At 66.6% G+C, this 16315-nt stretch overlaps 3 protein-coding genes across 7 annotated transcripts; 1 reads left to right on the top strand and 2 right to left on the bottom strand.

Moving 5' to 3' along the window:
* Window positions 1-1874: 1874 nt before the first annotated feature.
* On the bottom strand, window positions 1875-4680 carry LOC122225475 (angiopoietin-related protein 5-like). Its single transcript, XM_042948355.1, has 5 exons — window positions 4447-4680; window positions 3727-4369; window positions 2827-2953; window positions 2495-2680; window positions 1875-2176 (listed from the first exon to the last, which is right to left on the bottom strand). Exons 2-5 carry the CDS (start codon window positions 4102-4104, stop codon window positions 1875-1877), a joined length of 993 nt encoding a protein of 330 aa, XP_042804289.1. The 5' UTR covers window positions 4105-4369; window positions 4447-4680.
* A 358-nt stretch (window positions 4681-5038) lies between these two features.
* On the bottom strand, window positions 5039-14732 carry TRABD (TraB domain containing). 5 transcript variants are annotated; one of them, XM_042948188.1, is made up of 10 exons: window positions 14628-14732; window positions 9416-9484; window positions 8908-8986; window positions 8310-8476; window positions 7870-8010; window positions 7343-7453; window positions 7110-7261; window positions 6697-6962; window positions 6470-6581; window positions 5039-6339 (listed from the first exon to the last, which is right to left on the bottom strand). In XM_042948188.1, exons 2-10 carry the CDS (start codon window positions 9446-9448, stop codon window positions 6162-6164), a joined length of 1239 nt encoding a protein of 412 aa, XP_042804122.1. In that variant the 5' UTR covers window positions 9449-9484; window positions 14628-14732; the 3' UTR covers window positions 5039-6161. The 5 variants fall into 5 exon arrangements, with proteins under 5 accessions (XP_042804122.1, XP_042804124.1, XP_042804123.1 ...); XM_042948190.1 differs by having other exon boundaries at window positions 6697-6869; window positions 14628-14731; XM_042948189.1 differs by having other exon boundaries at window positions 7110-7249; window positions 14628-14731.
* Window positions 12240-14986, top strand: LOC122225474 (translation initiation factor IF-2-like). Its single transcript, XM_042948354.1, has 3 exons — window positions 12240-12489; window positions 13020-13085; window positions 14139-14986. The coding sequence occupies exons 1-3, from the start codon at window positions 12240-12242 to the stop codon at window positions 14984-14986; spliced, it is 1164 nt and encodes a 387-aa protein (XP_042804288.1).
* The last annotated feature ends 1329 nt before the right edge of the window (window positions 14987-16315 follow it).

The following is a 16315-nucleotide window of genomic DNA, read 5'->3' as shown; positions in this document are numbered from 1 at the left end:
CCGCGGGGCCGCTGCGGCGGAAGTCCCTCTGCCCCGACAGGAAGTCCCGGCCCCGCGTGCCCCGCCACCCAATCACTGGGGGAGTAGCGTTTACTACTGCGCCTGCGCGGGCCGCGCCCGCGAAGGCCGGTCTCTGATTGGTTGCAGGGTACGCCTGTCCGCTCCTGCGGTTCCGCCCCGCGGCCGCGGAGTGGCGGGCGTGGGGATGGGCCGGGAAAAGGACTAGCGCGCCGGAGGCTGGTCCGCTAGAGCGGACGGGGGAGCGGGGAAACGGGGTCGTCTAAAATGGCTGCTCTGCGTGAGGAGCCGGCAGGTCCCTGGAGGTCCGACCCGGGAAACACCGGACAGTAGGGACTGAGTGCTCCGAGTGGGGTGACCGTGCTGAGCGACGTCCCTAGTAGACCGCCAGGGTGAAGCCAAGGTCAGCCCCGGCCCCGCTCTGTGCCGAGGGTCTGTCTCCGGATCGTCCTCTAGCTGCGCCGGGCACCGGGACAGGAGGGAAAGAGGATGTTTGTCCAGGAAGGTCGGTGGGGACCGCCCGGGAAGAGCCCCAGGGCAAAGCCAAAGCTGAGATTGGGCGAGACTCTGGCCTGGAGCCTCTCCGGTGCAGGAGCGCCTTTGCTCCCGCTCTTCCTCTGCTCGGAGCAGGATTCCTCACAGGAGTTCTGGATTCCATGCCCACCCGGCGCCACGCTGCTCCTTAAGTGCCGCCTGGCACCCTGTGTTTTTCCTTGTGTGTTTCACTTCCCTGAAACGACCTCAATCCCTTATTTTCCTGTTTCTTCTGTCTCCCTCCTCACCCGTGCCGCCGGAGGGCAGAGTCTTGATGACCTGGGTGCCAGTTCTCCCAGAACAGCGTCTGTGGCTCCCAGAACAGGGGCCATAGACGCCCGGGAGGCTAGGGAGAGCCAAGCCTGGCTTTGAAGGGTCTGCCCCCCACCCCCAAAGACCCCCCTCAGGGTCACTGTTGCTGAATAACTCAGGTGTTCAGTTCAGAGGAGCCTTGAAAAGATCCCTTGATGCCTGCATGGAGTGGGTGGCCCTTGGAAGGGTTTGCCAGTGTCCCCCGCCCCACTCCCGGCCCCGTACTAGAACCGGAGACCAGAAGCTGGACAAACATACAAGCTCCCTCCTGGCTGGATTCTACACTTAAGTTCGAGGAGCCACCTCTGGAACTTTCTCCTGGGGCCACAATGCGGGTTTCCCAGACCTCGTGTGAACCGTCTCTGCCCCTGCCAGCTGAGTGGCATTGGGAGACCCCCTCAACCCCTCTCCAGCTGAGTCCTCATCCGTGTGGGGGACAGTGAGTTTAGGCCCTCATAGATGCTCAGTGCCCAGAGTCTCCTGCAGTCTGACACTTTCCTCCCCATCTGGGCCTGCTGGCACAGTGCCCCGTCCCCAGCCTCCTTCCTAACTGCCTAGGGAACCTGGCCCGAGCCCATCTCGTCTTCCCCAGGTCCCAGGCCCTTGTGACTCATCTCTTTGCCCCCTGACCCCACTGTCTTGCCCACGCTTTGGGATCTGGTGGGATCGGGTTCTTGAAGGCTCAAGAGCACCAGGCTGTGTCCCGCTGGCTGCCCTCACAGAGGTCACACCAGTGGGGGCATCGGGTGGGTGCCAAGGGTTCCAGCAGGTCAGCAGGGACGGGCAGTGCCCTCCCAGACCTGGTGACCTTGCTTCTGGCCTCAAGGTTGGGCTTCGCGGCTTCGTGGATTTCCCCAGGTGCACGGACAGGTGTCCTGGGTGGGCAGCGCTGGGTCTGGGCAGCCAGGCTGGGCAGGAGCTGAGCTCGGCCCGTCCCTCATCCCCATCCCGAGGAAGACACAGCAGACGGCAGGGCTTGAACGTTTAATGAGGCTCGGCCACCGAGGGGCCTAGGCCTTGGGGGAAGCAGTGGTGCGCACGCGGAGCACGCTGGCGCGCAGGGTGGGCCGATGGTTGCCGGTGGCCCAGCGCATGCCCGAGGCGGCCCCTCCGCGCTCCGGCCACGGCCCGTTGAGGTCAGCTTGGCCGCAGTCGCTGTACCACCAGCCGGCGCCCGAGCGATCGCGGCTGCAGCTGGTGAAGGCCTGGGTGCCGTCCGTGCAGGGTGAGCAGTGGTCGCGGTCGCGGTCCAGTGTGCTGAAGCCACAGCCCTCTTGGTCATCCGTGCGGCCCAAGCCCCGGAACGCGTCCCCTGCACAGCGTGGTGGCGTGGGTGGCGGGCCGGCTGCCCCTCTGGCCCGCGCTCCCGTCGCGGAAGCTGCTACGGCTGCCTCGGCGTCTGAGACCCCAGGGCAGACGCTTGGGAGCGACGGCCTCGCCCCGAGCGTCGAGGCTGACAGACGTGGGCCGGAAAGCCGGGGTCTCCAGGGACCCAACCTTCCCTACCCACCCTGGCCCCGTGGCAAGACTACCCCTCCCCCCAGCCTGGAGAGTCCAGTGGACAAAGCAGGACGCTTGTGCGTGTGGGTGGGGGGCAGGCATGAGGCCCCCTTACCTCCCAAGCACTCACCTGCGTTCCCAGAGTACAGGCCAAGGGTCAGTCGGTAAGACAGGTCCTCCCCGTCCACGTGGAAGTTGTCATAGTGGGCCTGAAGCGTGTGGTTGTCCGCATCCAGAAGGTCCACCGTGAGCTCTGAGCGCAGGCCCGGCTGGGACGTCAGGTCAGAGATGTGCTGCAGCCCCAGCCAGTGGTCACCTGCAGGGGTGGGCACCCAGGCTGAGGCTGCCGCGTGACGGCCACCCCTAGCCTCCTCCTGTCGTCTCCGCCCTGTGTGCCCGGTGACCCCCAAACCCAAGCCTCGGGTGCACGCCCCTGTGCCCACAGGCACACGGCCCTCCTACCTGTCAAGTCTCCGAAGCCCTGTTTGTACTCCTGCCAGCATCTCTCAAAGTCCAGACGCCTCCGCCGGCCCCGGTCCCGGCTCTGAATCACCGTCCAGCCACCGTCCTCTCGCATGTCGCACAAAGCCTGGGGAAGGACTTCACGTGGCAGGCAGCGCCTGGCTGGACCCACGTAGGCTGCCCCTGTCCTGTCTGTGCCCCCCCAGACGCTTTCTGTTTGAAAACCGAAACTCTTCCTGCTTGTCCGTGTCATGTAAACTTCCATCGTAACGAATCCACATTCTCAGAAGCAGGGCGAGGATCCACGGTAGCGCCCCAGGCCTCGGGAGGGCCGCCCGCTTTCATGTCAGTTTGCACCTGCTTTGTGGCTTTGTTTTTTCACCGAACGTTGGACCCTGGAATCTCTCCTTGTTCGTACCTTTACGGGTGGAAGCTTGGGTTTCTCCCAACCTTTCCTGACTATAAAACAACGTCTGTGGGGCGCCTGGGTGGCTCAGTTAAGTGTCTGACTCTTGATCTTGGCTCAGGTCATGATCTCACAGTTCGAGAGTTCAAGCCCGGATCGGGCTCTGTGCTGACAGTGCCGACCCTGCTCCGGATTCTCTCCCTCTCCTGCTCCTCCCCACTCATGCGCACACAGACTCTCAATCTCTGTCTCTCTCTCTCTCAAGATAAGCACTAAAAAATAAAATAAAATACCCCGCCCCCCCCCCCCCCCCCCCCCCCCCCCCGCCCCGGCAAAGTCCGTGAACATCTCCGTGCCCAGCTGTGTCTGAGGACAGACTCCACCCGGTCCGGCCCGCCCTTCCCTGTCACTTGAACAAGTAACTTCTCTTGATTTTGCCCAAGCAAGTCATACGGAGTACCTCCCGGACCCTCACCCCGCTGAGGGCTGCTCACCTGCAAGGGGGCGCTGGCTCCCTCTGGCTGGATGGTGTACACACCGCTGGGGCTCTGGGCTTCTCCACCCGGATCTGAGAGCAGTCCCTCCCTGTGGGAGATGCGGCCAGGAAGGCTCAGGCCTGGGAGGGGGCCGTGGTCCCCCAGTGACCAGCACCGGAACCCTCCTCCTGCAGAGGCCCTGGGACAATCTGGCAGATGGGCAGCCAGTCCCCTGAGTTTGGGCCACGCCTGCCTCAGGCCTCTTCTCTGGGAGTGGCTGTTCCTTGGGCTCTGCAAATTGGCCGGGCCGCAACCCTCAGCCAGACCCTCAATTCTTCCCGTGGCCCCCAGACAGAACCTCTCCCCTTCACCTGCTGCCCTGGGAAGGTCCCTCATGGTTCCCCCCCCTTCCTCCCCCTGGCCTGGCAGTGGCGGGAGGGCTGCCCTGAGCCCAGCGGGCCCCTCCTAACACGGGAACACAGTGGGGCCTGGTTCTTGTCTGCCCTCTTCCCAGGCCGTCTGGGGCAGGGACCCAGCCCGGTCCTCATGGGGAGTGAGGCCTGTCAGGGGAGGGCCCGTGGGTGACAGGCCAGAGGCCGCCCAGACCTGACGTCCCCCCCACCCCATCCCGACCTTGGGGTTCCAGCAGCACCACCTGGACCTGTGGAGAGAGAGGACATTGGTCAGGGGCGGTCTTGGTAGCCCGGTGAGACCCGCCGGCCCGATGACCACTCTTACCGGCCGTCGATGCCGCACCATGGAGCCGGCCTGGGGCACAGAGAGGCAGAGGATAGCCGCGAGACGCAGTACGGGGCGGGCAGCCATGCTTCCGGAGGGTGCAGCCCTGGTGGGGGAGAGCCCAGCCCGCAGCCCTACCAGCCTCCCTTCACGCCCACGGACGGCCCACACCACCCTGGGTGCTCACTGTGGTCCTTCCGGGCAGATCTGAGCCACTCGTCCCGGCACCTTTTGTTCGGGAGCTGGGCTCGCCCCGCCTCCCCCCCCCCGCCCCCCCCTGCCCCCGTGCCCGGGTTGGGGAGGTTTGAGTGGGGCGGGAAGCCTGAGGGTGTGGACCAGGGAGGTGAGGGGCAGGGACTACTGCCTGTCCCTGAGCACACTTCCCCTTGGCTGGTGTCCTCGCTGGGCCGGGGTCCGCACTTGGGACAGGCAGGTGCCGGGGGCCCCAGGGCCTAGATCTAGTGCTGAGAGGCAGGTGTTGGCGGCAGCAAGTTCTCCAGACCACTAGGCCCAGGCCGGTCACCCCTGCTGCCACCCGTCACCTCCTCCCTGCCGCTTGCGCTCATTTCTACACACTTCACAAAACAGGAGCTTCCAAAATTAGACTTTATTTCCATTTCTCAGGAATGAGTACACGTATGACAGGAAAACACGGTGCGGCCCCCGTTCACGGCCGTGGGTTTCACCTGGTTTTGTCAGACATCGAGTCAACACAAACACAATCAAGCGTGGCCCCGGGGCCCGGGTGGGCTGCACAGAGGCCGTGTCACAGACACATGACCCGCGGAGCGTGGCCGCAGGGAGGTGCCCGGGGTGGGAGCCCCGCGTGGGCTCGGCCCAACCTCGGGTCTCCGTCTGTCCCGCCCCACAGCGGACACGCGCCCGCTGTCCACTGAGGTTGGGGCCGAGGAAGGCTCCCGTCCGAGGGCTGCAGCCCCAGAAGCCCCCAGCCAGAGGCGGGCCTGGCACCCCCCTGTGGAGGCTGACCTTTCCCACGGGCTCACCCTCTCGGGATCGAGGTCCCCCCACGCACACGTTCTCTTTGTCCCAACCAGGTTTAAGGCTAGTATTTTCTGACATTTGCTTCAGTTTTTCTCTTAAGTTAAAATTACCTGAGTAAAAAAACTTCAGACATTTTTAAAAACCAAAACCACACACGCCGTCTGCAGGCAGAGCTGGTGTGCGCCCGCCGCGACCGAGCGTGGCCAAGCTGCCCAGGCGGGAGGGACGCTCCCAGGAGCCACGACAGAGCTGCGTGGGGTGACCTGGCCCTTCCCAAACATGCCGGCCAGGAACCCGGTGGCCCAGAACCCACTGGGACTCGCTCCCGGGCCAGGGCTCCTGCTGCCAGCGCGTGAGAAGGCACAGTGAGGTAGGGGATGGCTGGCCGTGCCCACCACGCCCCTTCACCTGGGGGCCGGGGATGGGGGGTGGGGCAGTGTGCACCTTTGGCCCCTCCCCCACCAGCGCGTCCTGATGCCCGTGAACCCCAAGAGCGGTCCCTGCAGGGCCGGGGATGAGGGTGGGGAGGGGCTGCTGGGAAGCCTGAGCTCAGAGCAGTTAAATATTTCTTTATTTGGGCGGGTTGGGGGAGGAGAGGCGTGGCCGGGCCCGGACCCCCACAGGGGGTGGCACCCAGCCGCTCCTCGTTGGGGGGGGGGCCAGCCCCAGCGCCCCTCAGCGGTGACACGGGAGCAGCCACGTGTTGGTCCTTCCTATTTGCGCGGCCGGGCCGCGGACGCCCTCTGCAGACAGTACTGAGCGACGGGCAGTGACAGGACCAGGCTGGTGGCGCGGCGCCCCATCCAGTAAAGGCCGTAGCCCAGCAGGCCCAAGAAGGCGGCCTTCACGGCCAGCCGGGACACTCTGCCGGAGATGGACGGCGGGGGGACGCTGGGGAAGGGAGGGCGGGCTGGGCCTGGCTGGGGCGCGCACGCTGCCCCCCAGCCCCCAGCCCAGCCCGGCCGCGACCCCGCCGGGCTCTGTGCTCAGGGACTGCAGGGCGCACGCGGGCGGCACTCACGTCATGATCTCCTGGATGTTGAGGTCGGTGGTCCAGTTCTTCTCGATGCCCGGCACGTGGCCCATGCCCACGACACCCACCACCACCGAGGGGACACACTTCCTGGGCTCGGCTGCGGGGAAAGGGAAGCATCAGCGCCCGCCCGGCGGGCACGGTGCCTGGGGAGCCCCCGCCCGGCGGGCACGGTGCCTGGGGAGCCCACGCCCGGGGCCGGCCGTCGCCGTCACCGTCAGAGGAGCGGGGCAGCTCCAGGCGCCGGGCGGCCTGCCGCAGCATGTAGGTCAGGTAAACGTCGCGCTCAGAGACGATGGTGCGGTGCAGGTCGGGGAACGCGCCGACCATCTCGGCCATCATCTGCTCCAGCAGGTCCTTCTGCTTGCAGCGCTCCACGTCGTCCTTGCTGGGGGCAGAGGGCACGCTGCCAGCCTCGCGGGCACGGGGTGGCCAGCGGGAGGCCGGTGCTGTTGACCCAGGGCAGGGACCTCGGTACCCTCTTTGTTTGGGATCACGGCGGAAGGAAGGAGCGGGAAGGCCCTGTTTGACGAGGCTCAGCCCGAGAACAAGGGGGAATGTGCCACGCGGCGGGGGCTGGGCCCCGCTTCCTGGGTGGGGCTGCCTGCCGGAGGCCGAGGGGCCCTACCTGATGGGGTCTGACAGGAAGCACAGGCCCCAGGCCAGCTTGACTTTCTGCCAGAAGGACAGTGCAGCGATGGCCCTCTTGAAGGTGACGGGGATGGGCCGGTCGCCCAGGTGGAACTTGCAGAAAGGCACCTTGCTGGCCTGGGGCAGGGGCTGGGTGTTGGTTGGGGAAGCCTGAGCCCCGGGGTGGCTCCCGTGCACTGAGCCCCCCTTCCCGGCCGGACCCCGGCCCACCTCCTTGAAGGCCTCCCTGAACTCGCCGCCAGGGGCCATGCCCAGCTGCTCGGTGATGTGGGCCGACACCTTCAGCAGCAGCATCTGCATGAGTCCAGACATGACCCCGTTCTGCAGGGGAGGGGACCGAGGGTCAACGGCCGCGTGGGCACAGAGCACAGGCCCAGCCTACGGCGTGGGGCTGAGCAAGGGCCTGGGGCAGGCGGCCACAGCCACGGCGGATGCTGAGGCCCCACTTCCCTCCAGCCGCCCCCGCCCAGACCTCAACTCCCGCGCCCGTGTCCCCGAGGGGCACACGTCAGTCAGCGTGAGGGAGCGGCACTTGGAGCCGGCAGGCAGGCCGGAGGGCACTCCGCGGCCCCCCCGCCCCCCCCCCCCGCCCGTGCCCCAGGGCCTGCCGCCCGGCCCTCGCCTCGGGGCCGAAGCGCCACCCGCCTGTCCCCCCTCGTCCGAAACCCAGTACAGGGGAGCCCCTCTCCCGCCCCCGGCCAGGGCCCTGCTGACCGGAAGGCCGCCCGGCGCCGCACCTGCCTCACGGCCTGCTGCAGCTTCTCCAGGCTGATCTCCTTGGCCTCCTGGAGCAGCGTGCTCTCGTCCATCTTGAGCATGGACACGCGGTACTGGCACAGCTCCACCACCACCACGTCAGGCTGCACCTCCCGGATGGTCTGCAACGCACATGCCGGCTCAGCCCCGGGGGCCCTGCAGGCGGAGGCCGCCCTGGAACCGACCGGGAGGCCCGGCCCCAGGGGCCGCCTCGGCTGCTGTGGCCACCACTCGGTTCCGGAAGCAACCGAGAAGCTACAAAAAGTCCGCCGGTCGCTAAACAGAGAAGTGCCGAGGCTGCGAGGCCTCCCCGGCATCAGAAACCTCCCTTCTGAGGGGCGCTGGCGTCGCGGAGGAGGAAGCGGGGGCTCGCGGGAAGGGGCCGCTCGGCCCGAGGCCAGCCCAGCGTGGCGGGCCTCACCTTCACGACGTCCCTCTTGCTGTCATCGCTGAAGTGGGCTGTGCCCACCACGTACACCCTGCTCCCGTCCTCGGCCACCAGCTCGGTCACGGTGCGCGGCAGGCTGGGCCGTTCCCGCCGCCTCCTCAGCTTCATCTCCAGGAGCAGGGACAGAGCGTCGGCGTCGGCTGCAAGGACAGCGGGCCAGCTGGGGTGCCGTGCGCACTGGGGCCCGCCTTCCCGAGCAGCTCTCTCCACGGGGCTCCCCCGGCCTTGATGGGCCGCCACCCACGCTCAGCACTGCTCACTACGGCGCACGCGACCGGCACGGTGCCGTCGGAGCAGACCTTCCCCGTGAAAAGGGGCCTGGGCCTTGGCGGGGTCTGCAGTCTCCACGATGAGAATCAGCCAGGCATCGAGGGAGCCAGGACGGGGATGGCCGCGACCATGCAGGGCCGAGGTCCCCAGGGCAGCTCTGAAGCACTTAGCCTCCCACCCAACAACCTGGGGGCGGCCGGGGGCCCCCCGTTCACCACAAACTCAGCCCAAGCCCCGCCTGGCCAGGGGCTGCCCACCCCCACCGGCCCCCCAGCACTGAATGGTGTCAGGGAGCACGCACACAGGTTCTGGGGTTCTCCAGAAAGCACCCTGGGCACCACCTCGGAAGACCCCACTGGGACAACGGGCTCCGTGTCAGCCTGCAGAGGGAACAGGAGTGTCTGAGTCAGGGGACCAACCTCCCTGGGGGCTGCGGGACGCTTGGCACCCACCTGTCCCCAGCGGGCCCATCAAGAACTCAGGGGCTGCTGCTCCGTGAACTCCGTGTGCTCCCCGGGATGAAATCATTTCCCTGGATACGGCCCACCCCCAGGGCTCCCTGCCCCAGGGTCCCCCTGGCTGACCCAGAACCCGCCCCCCGCCCTCCAAAAGCCACGTAATGCTCTTCTATGCACAGAAGCAGCCACGGTGACCCCAGGCGACCACACTGAGGGGGAACCCACACTCTGCCGAGCAGCTGGCCGGACCCCGAGCCCGAGGCCGTTCAGGAAGCAGCCGCCCCCTCCCGCCCCCCCCCCCCCCCCCCCCCCCCCCCCCCCCCCCGCCCAGCATCCAGCCCAGCCTCTGACCTCCTGAGGTGACCGCTCCTCCTCCCCCTCCATGGCTGGGAGGCAGCTCCCGACACTGACGAGTGACACCTGAGGAAATACCGGAAGCGCGTTTTCAGCTGCGCACGGGGCTCAGTCTGATCTGAAAGATCCGCGGGTGGCATGACCGCCTCTGCCCTTCCAGACTGACACCTGTCAGTCACCAGCTGCGGACGGCCGGGGTCCAGGGTCCTTGTGGCCGGCACAGCAGGTGGGAGAGTCTGGCTGTGAGCGGCATACAAACCCTGCACCACGGGGCTAAGAACAGAGCTGGAGAGGCCTGGCTTCGCCCCCGCCAGTGAACTGGGGGTCCTCTGCCGAGCAGACCTGTCACCCCCGTCTCCCGTTTACCCCACAGAGAACAAGGCATTGGAGCTCAGGGACCAGCCCTGAGGGGCAGTCAGGCAGACTGGGACGTTCCCTTTCTGGCTCTGGAACAAAACACACTGCGCCAAACTCCCGCAGGTGAGAAAACCCAGCAGAAGACGTGAGTCTGAGTATCAAGTTGGTGCTGAACGCCTTCAGCGGAGTCATCCAGGCGTCTCTGGGACTCAGACTCAGCGCGACGGCCGCTGCCCCGTCGGGAGCCACAGTGTGAGCGTCAGCATCGCGGAAGCGGGAAGGAGCGAGGCTCTCCGGCCGCCCCCCCAGAAGGAGCCAGGAGCTTGGGGGGGGGGGGGGGACAGTCATGTGGGCGCAGCAGGCGCACTTCCTGGAAAGGTCTTTGTCACCAGGACAAAGGACAGCGGACCATCCGGACCTCCGGGGCCAAGGGGAGTGAGGGGCCCGAGGCCTGTACCGGGACGTGTGGTCCTGGATGCCAGGCGCGAGACAGCAGCATCGCCAACGCGGGCTTCACCCGTGCTTCCCCGAGACGCCGCGGAAACTCAAGCCAGGGTCTGCTGCTGCCTCCGGGGCCACCTCTGAGCGCAGCTTGAAACGACCAGGCCCCCCGAGGAGTCTGACCAGCGACCTCGTGCAGACTGTGGGATTAGGGAACCACCCCGACCTGTCTGAAGTTGGGCCGCGGTACCGTGGCTGGGTTCTCAAGCCCACCCAGCCCATGAGTGTTACATGTGCCTCTGGGCAGTGCTGGGGGAACGGGGTGCGGCTGCCCCAGGGCGCCACGGACCCTCGCCTCACCCGTTTTCCTGTGGCTGCACACTTCTCTCAAACTTTCACAAGAAGGAAGGGCAAATGATAAGGTCAGTGCGACGCCGGGCCAGGTTCCTGTCCCTCAGGCCTGTGGTCACGCAGCAGCAGGGAGCAGACAGGGTTCACCCAGGCCATGACCACCGGTGGCTCACCGCGCACCCCTGTGCAGGCAGCCCCCCCTGTGCAGGCAGCCTGGGGCAGGGCAGGGCTCCCTCCCAGTTTAACCAACACTCCCACACGCCCTGGGGCTGACCAAGGGGGGAGGGGGCGGCCCCTCTAGAGGATGGCCCAGTTTCTGGAAGAGGAACCGGCTTGGGGCTAGAGGACACCGTTGGGCCCCGGCCTCTCCGGGCCAGCAGAAAGGGGCGGCTGCGGAGGGGAGGAGGGCCTGGCCTCCTAAGCACCCCTCCCCCAGTACCTCCTGTCCAGGAGCCCCAAAGCCCCTGCTTCCTGCTTCACAGAAGGAAAGCGCTCCACCGCGCAAGGTGCCAACTGAAGTGCAAACAGGAAGCGGAGCCTGGAGCTGGAGGGGTGGGGCTGAGCGGTCACTGGAGCTCCCGCCCCCCCGCCCCCCCACCCCCAGGCCCCAGAGCCGGCCCAGTAGGGCAGGCCGGACGACGGCCCTTTGTCAGGCTCCACGCAGAAAAGCAAACAGTTCTCCCAAGCAGCACGCGGCTGCCAAGGTACTAGAAAAACTTTTTAAGAAAACATCCTGTGCCCTGGCAGGAAGGCTCCTGTAAGAACACGCAAGCGGGAGGTCACCACGGAGGTCACCGTGGTGCCTCAGCCCGCCCTCCCACGGTGTGGTGGCTACAGGTCTAGGGCGCAGGTCCAGGGCGCGTCCTCCCTCCCTCCCCCTCCCTCTGGCCAGACGACCCTCTGTGCCCACAGGGGACAGGCAGGCCCCACTCTGTGCGGGCCAGGGGCACCTTTCTGGGGAGGCCCTTCCAGGTCCTGCATCCTACAGGCCGGGGGTGGCAGACAAGCCTCGAGTCGGCAATGGCTCGGCCCCCCACTGTGGCGCAGCACCCGGGTCCCCTCCTGCAGCTGCTCCCCAGAGGTGGGCACCTGGCCTAGTCAGGCAGGAAGGCCACCGAGGCTCCTTCAACACCAAGCGTCTGAGATTCTGAGAAGCCTCTTTGTCTGAGGCTGTTGCCTCCACACACCTTCCGATACCCTGGTTTCCCTCCGCTGCGGGGGCGGGGTCCCCTGGCAATAGCCTTGTAGGATGTCATTTCAATGGCTTAACCGCCCCCCACCCCCATATGCAGTTTCAAATATTTACAGCTGAGGCCTGAGCCTCTCCCGGCTGCCAGGAGGGCAGCAAAGCGCCTCCCGCCTCCCGCAGGCCTCTGGGCTCAGCCTCCACTCCCTGCACCCGCCGGTAGCTGCTGTGGGGCGTCCACGTGCCTCCTGGTTTCCCGCCACACGCTGTCCGGATCTACAGGTCCTAACAGCTCCCTCCACCACCGCACGCTGCGGGGACCAGGAGGCCCCTGGCTGACACCCTCCAGGGGAGATACCCGTGCCCCCTCCTGAATCCATGCTCCAGCACGTGGCCCTGCTACCTGGCCGGGCCACAGCCACCGATGCTGGGAGCCTGTGACCCTGGCACGAAGCAGGAAGAGCCTCCTCATCCCCCTCCAGCCGGATGTCGCTGCCAAGCAGGACGGTCCACGGAGACGACCTGTGGCCAGATGCCAGCGACCAGGCTGCAGAGGGTAGCACGCTGGGCCGGACCTCAGACCAGCAGGGCCAGCGACGTGGTGCGGCGAGGCCCGGGCAGGACCCTTCAACCCGCGAGGACTCGGCTCCTGCCTCTAGGATCGAGGCGCTCGGAGCAGTCACCCAGCCGTCCCATCTGTCTGCACACACTAGGCCCTCTCCTGGCTGCGAGACAGGTACCACACTCAGTCTTCACTTCAGCCCGTGACCTCCAGACCTCTGTGCACTTACTCCTGTCGGGGCAGGAAAAGAGCCAGCAATCTGGTTCAGAAGACACTGAAACGTGAGTTTTCCCCAACTGTCTCCTTCTCTGGAAAGGGCCACACCACTATCTGGCTCTAGAAATTATAGTCCTGCACGCACAGGACAGCAGCACAATCACCCGCACGCTTCCAGGAAGTCAGACTCCAAAGCAGCGGGAATCCCCAACAGCTTTGGGACCCATCTTGTCCAGGACTCCAGCGAAGGGCCTGCTCAAAGGACAGGAAAGCCCCGCCTCCGTCAGGCTCGCACCCGCGCTGTGAGCCCTGAGACACAAATCAGAGTAGCGGGTTAAGGGGTTCTGCATCGGACGAAGTGTCGGAAATTGTCCTGCCGGGTGTGCATTTCAGGATGGAAGCCGAGAACGTCGGACAGGTCAGTGAGTGACACAGGTTCCTGCCTGCCCGGCCCAGGCAGCCGACCTTCTCCTGGGTCCCACCTCTAGGCACCGAACTGTGTCCCCCGGAGTTCAGTATTGAAGCCCTAATCCCCATGATGACAGTGTTTGGAGGTGGGACTTCTGGGAGGTGACTAAGGTTACACGAAGTCATGAGGGTGGGGCTCCACGATGGTACTAGGGCTCTTATGAGAAGAGACACCAGGCAGCTGGCCACGTGAGCACACAGGGAGAGGAAAGCCGTCTGCAAGCCAGGACGACAAAGCCCTCAGCAGCAACCAGGTTGCCGGCACCTTGATCTTCGACTCCCAGCCTCCAGAGCTGTGAGAAAACAGTCTGCTATTTAAGCCTCGTCTCTGCGGTTCTCTTATGGCTGCAGAGCAGACTGAGGCACCATCACCGCCCCCTCCACGCTCTAAAAATTGAGAAGCCACAAACTGCCCCCCGGATCCCAGCCCGCTTCTCAGTGTGGCCAGGGCTGACTGGCACCAAATGGGGTTCCCAGAAAAGCCCGCATCTCCGAACCAACCCACTGGGCTTGCTCAGGAAGCCAAAGGTCCCAGACTGGACAGACCAGCGGGCTGCAGAAACAAATGACCAAGTGGGAGACAGCGGGACGTGGCCAAAGCCCTGAACTTCCCAACGCCCCCACTTCTTAAGCCTGGGCCCCCCTGGCCATGGACACCCCCGGGTCTGGCAGCACCTGCTTTATGGAAGTGTGGCAAAGTCTGGGATTGGGGTAGAGGCCACAGGCCAACTTGCATTTGGGCTGGAGGCCTGAATAGCTCCTTGTCCGCCACCCCTGGCTGGCCCTGCTGGAGCCTGCACCCCGCCCAACCTTGGGCCCCCGCCCTGATCACCACTGCAGGGCGCTGTGTAGGGAGCACCACCAGCCTGCAAGACTGCCCAGTGGTCCTAGGGTCAAGGCTCCCTTCCAGTCACACTGCAAGGGGGCGAGCAGGAGAGCAAAGGGGACAAGAGACCTAGGGAGAGGGGAGCCTGCCCAAGAAAGCAGTGAGCCTGGCGGCCTGCCCATCTTCCTCTCCAGGGAACCCCGAAGCCAGTAAGTAGGCTTCCACCTGGAAACTACCCATTCTCCTAACGAGGCTGTCCCGATCTCCAAAGGTGGCAAGGACTTCCGAGCAGACTTCCTGGCTGTTTTTTGAGATGCCGAAGCCAAGGCAGCCTTGCCTGTGCTGGGACAGTTTTACGGAGACTCTCCTACGCGGTACTTCGTGGCACATAAGTTACAGCTCAGTAAAGCCGCTTCACGGAGACAGAGCGCAGACTGCTGCAGGCCTGCGGAGTTCGGCCGCGCCGTCCACCCCGCCATATGGCAGCCCCGCTCGCTCAGCCTGACGGGCAGAGGCCACCGGCACTCGGGAAGAGCCCAGGGTCTCCACCCGCAGAGGTGCGGCCCCCGCTTCTCGCCCGCGGCCCCCGCGCCGGGAGCCCCACCCGAGCCCGCAAGCCTGCTCCGCCCGCCCCCTGTCCCCGCGAGCCCCGGCCGCCGGCCCGGCCCCGCGCGCACTCCTCACGGGCCAGGGCTGACCCTTCCGACCCCAGGCCCCACGCTGGGGGCTGACTGGGCCGGGCCCAGAGCGAGGGGGCCCCCGCCCCCGGCCCGTCAGCCGGGACCCTCGCCGCGCAGCGTACCGAGGCGGGGCGGCGCTCCTCAGCCGGCCTCCATGCGGCTCGTCGCCCCACCGGACGGGGCGGACCGGGGCCGGGACCGGGGGCGGGGCGGCCGGACGGCCCGGGGACGGGGGCGGGCGGCGCTCGGCATGCCGGGAAGCGCAGTTCCACGCGCCGCCCGTCCGCTCCGTCGGCGCGCCCGGTTCGCGCCGGTGGACTACACTTCCCAGGGGTCCGCGCGCAGCCACCCGCGGACTACACTTCCCAGGGGGCTGCGCGCGAGCGCCGGCGGACTACACTTCCCAGGGGGCCGCGCGCGAGAAGCCCCGCCCCACCCTGCCCCGCCCCCGGCGCCTCCGGTTCCTGGAGGAAGGAGGTGACGGTGGAGGCATGAGTTCGAGTCCCCGGGCTTGTGTCCGAGCACTCTTAAATTCTCTGACTGCAGCTCCCAGTCTGGAAAAGGGATAATGTTTCCACGGGTAATGTCCACGGAGAGGCTTGCAGCCCCTGGTGAGATGCGAGGAGCAGAAAACTCTGGTTGTGGAGCACGCCCGCGTGACTCGTCCTGGGTTGGGGGGTGCCGAGACTCCCGCCCGCAGGCGACCGGGCCATCCCTCGACTTAGTGGGTGGGGTCCCCTGGGAGGGTGGGACCGACCAGGCTGAGACCTGGACCCTAAACCCCGGAGGTCTGTACGGGGAGGGGGAGGGTCTCAGGACAGGCGGACCCTGGTGCGTCTGGAGCTCCCGTCCCACTGCCAGCGGAGGGGCTCCAACCGCCAAGTCTCCGGCCCCTCGTCGTCCCCATGTGGCCAAGTGGGCTGTGGGGCGTGGGAGGGGGACTCTCAATGCCCACGACCACCCGCAGTGGGGCGTCCTGAGCCGGCCCTCCCTCTTCTCCGCATGCGGAGCGCTCCCGACCCCGACCCCCATTGCTGGGCGCTGGAGCGGCGGCGAGCGGGGGGCTGTGGGGGCCCCGGGGGCTGCTGCCCTCGCCGGGGCCCTCCGCCTCCGTCCTTGCAGCAGGGCTCTGGGGCTGGGTACCCTGCAGGCGGTGGATGTGCAGATGGCTTGCCTGTTCCCCCATCCTGGGTACGTGGACCCCCATCCTGTCCCCCCTTCCTGTCCCCTCCCCTTCCCCCCCCCCCCCCCCCCCCCCCAGCCAGCTCCACTGAGCTTGTGCCCACATCCTAGACCTGACTCAGGTGCCCTCACATTCTGGCCCTGCCCTGGGGCCAGGACTCCAGTCTCCACAGAAAGCTGGTGAATAGCAGGGAGGGAAGCCCTTTAGAAAAGGAAGAGGGAGACATGTCTGCACTTCGGGGCCCTGGGACAGGCCGTTCTCTGGGGCCACTGGCTGGAGTGGGGGCCTCAGTAGTGCCTGCCTGGAGCAGGCTGTCCCGCCCCCAGCCTGGAGCCGCTTGGAGTGAGGGGATAGTCCAGTCCAGACCGGCACCGGGATTCCCCTCAGGTTCCAGGAAGAGAGGCGGTGGCCGCAGTCCCAGGCTTCTGAGCGGCTCTGGCACTGGTGGCTTGTAGGGGTCACAGGCTCCCCCGTTCTTTGGCGGGGGATTCTCCTGGGGTCCAGCTGATGTGGGAGGCAATCCCCCGGCCACTCCTGGTGTGCGGCTGGGGCGCTGGCCGGCAGGCTGGGCTGTTTGCCGGCAGAGCTCTGTATACGAGAGACTGCACGCGGGGCCTCCGGGCTGAC

This window comes from Panthera leo, chromosome B4 (genome assembly GCF_018350215.1).
Source record: "Panthera leo isolate Ple1 chromosome B4, P.leo_Ple1_pat1.1, whole genome shotgun sequence".
NCBI classification, from domain to species: domain Eukaryota; kingdom Metazoa; phylum Chordata; class Mammalia; order Carnivora; family Felidae; genus Panthera; species Panthera leo.
Note: the sequence above shows the minus strand (reverse complement) of the source record. Positions and strands in the feature narration are given on the sequence as shown.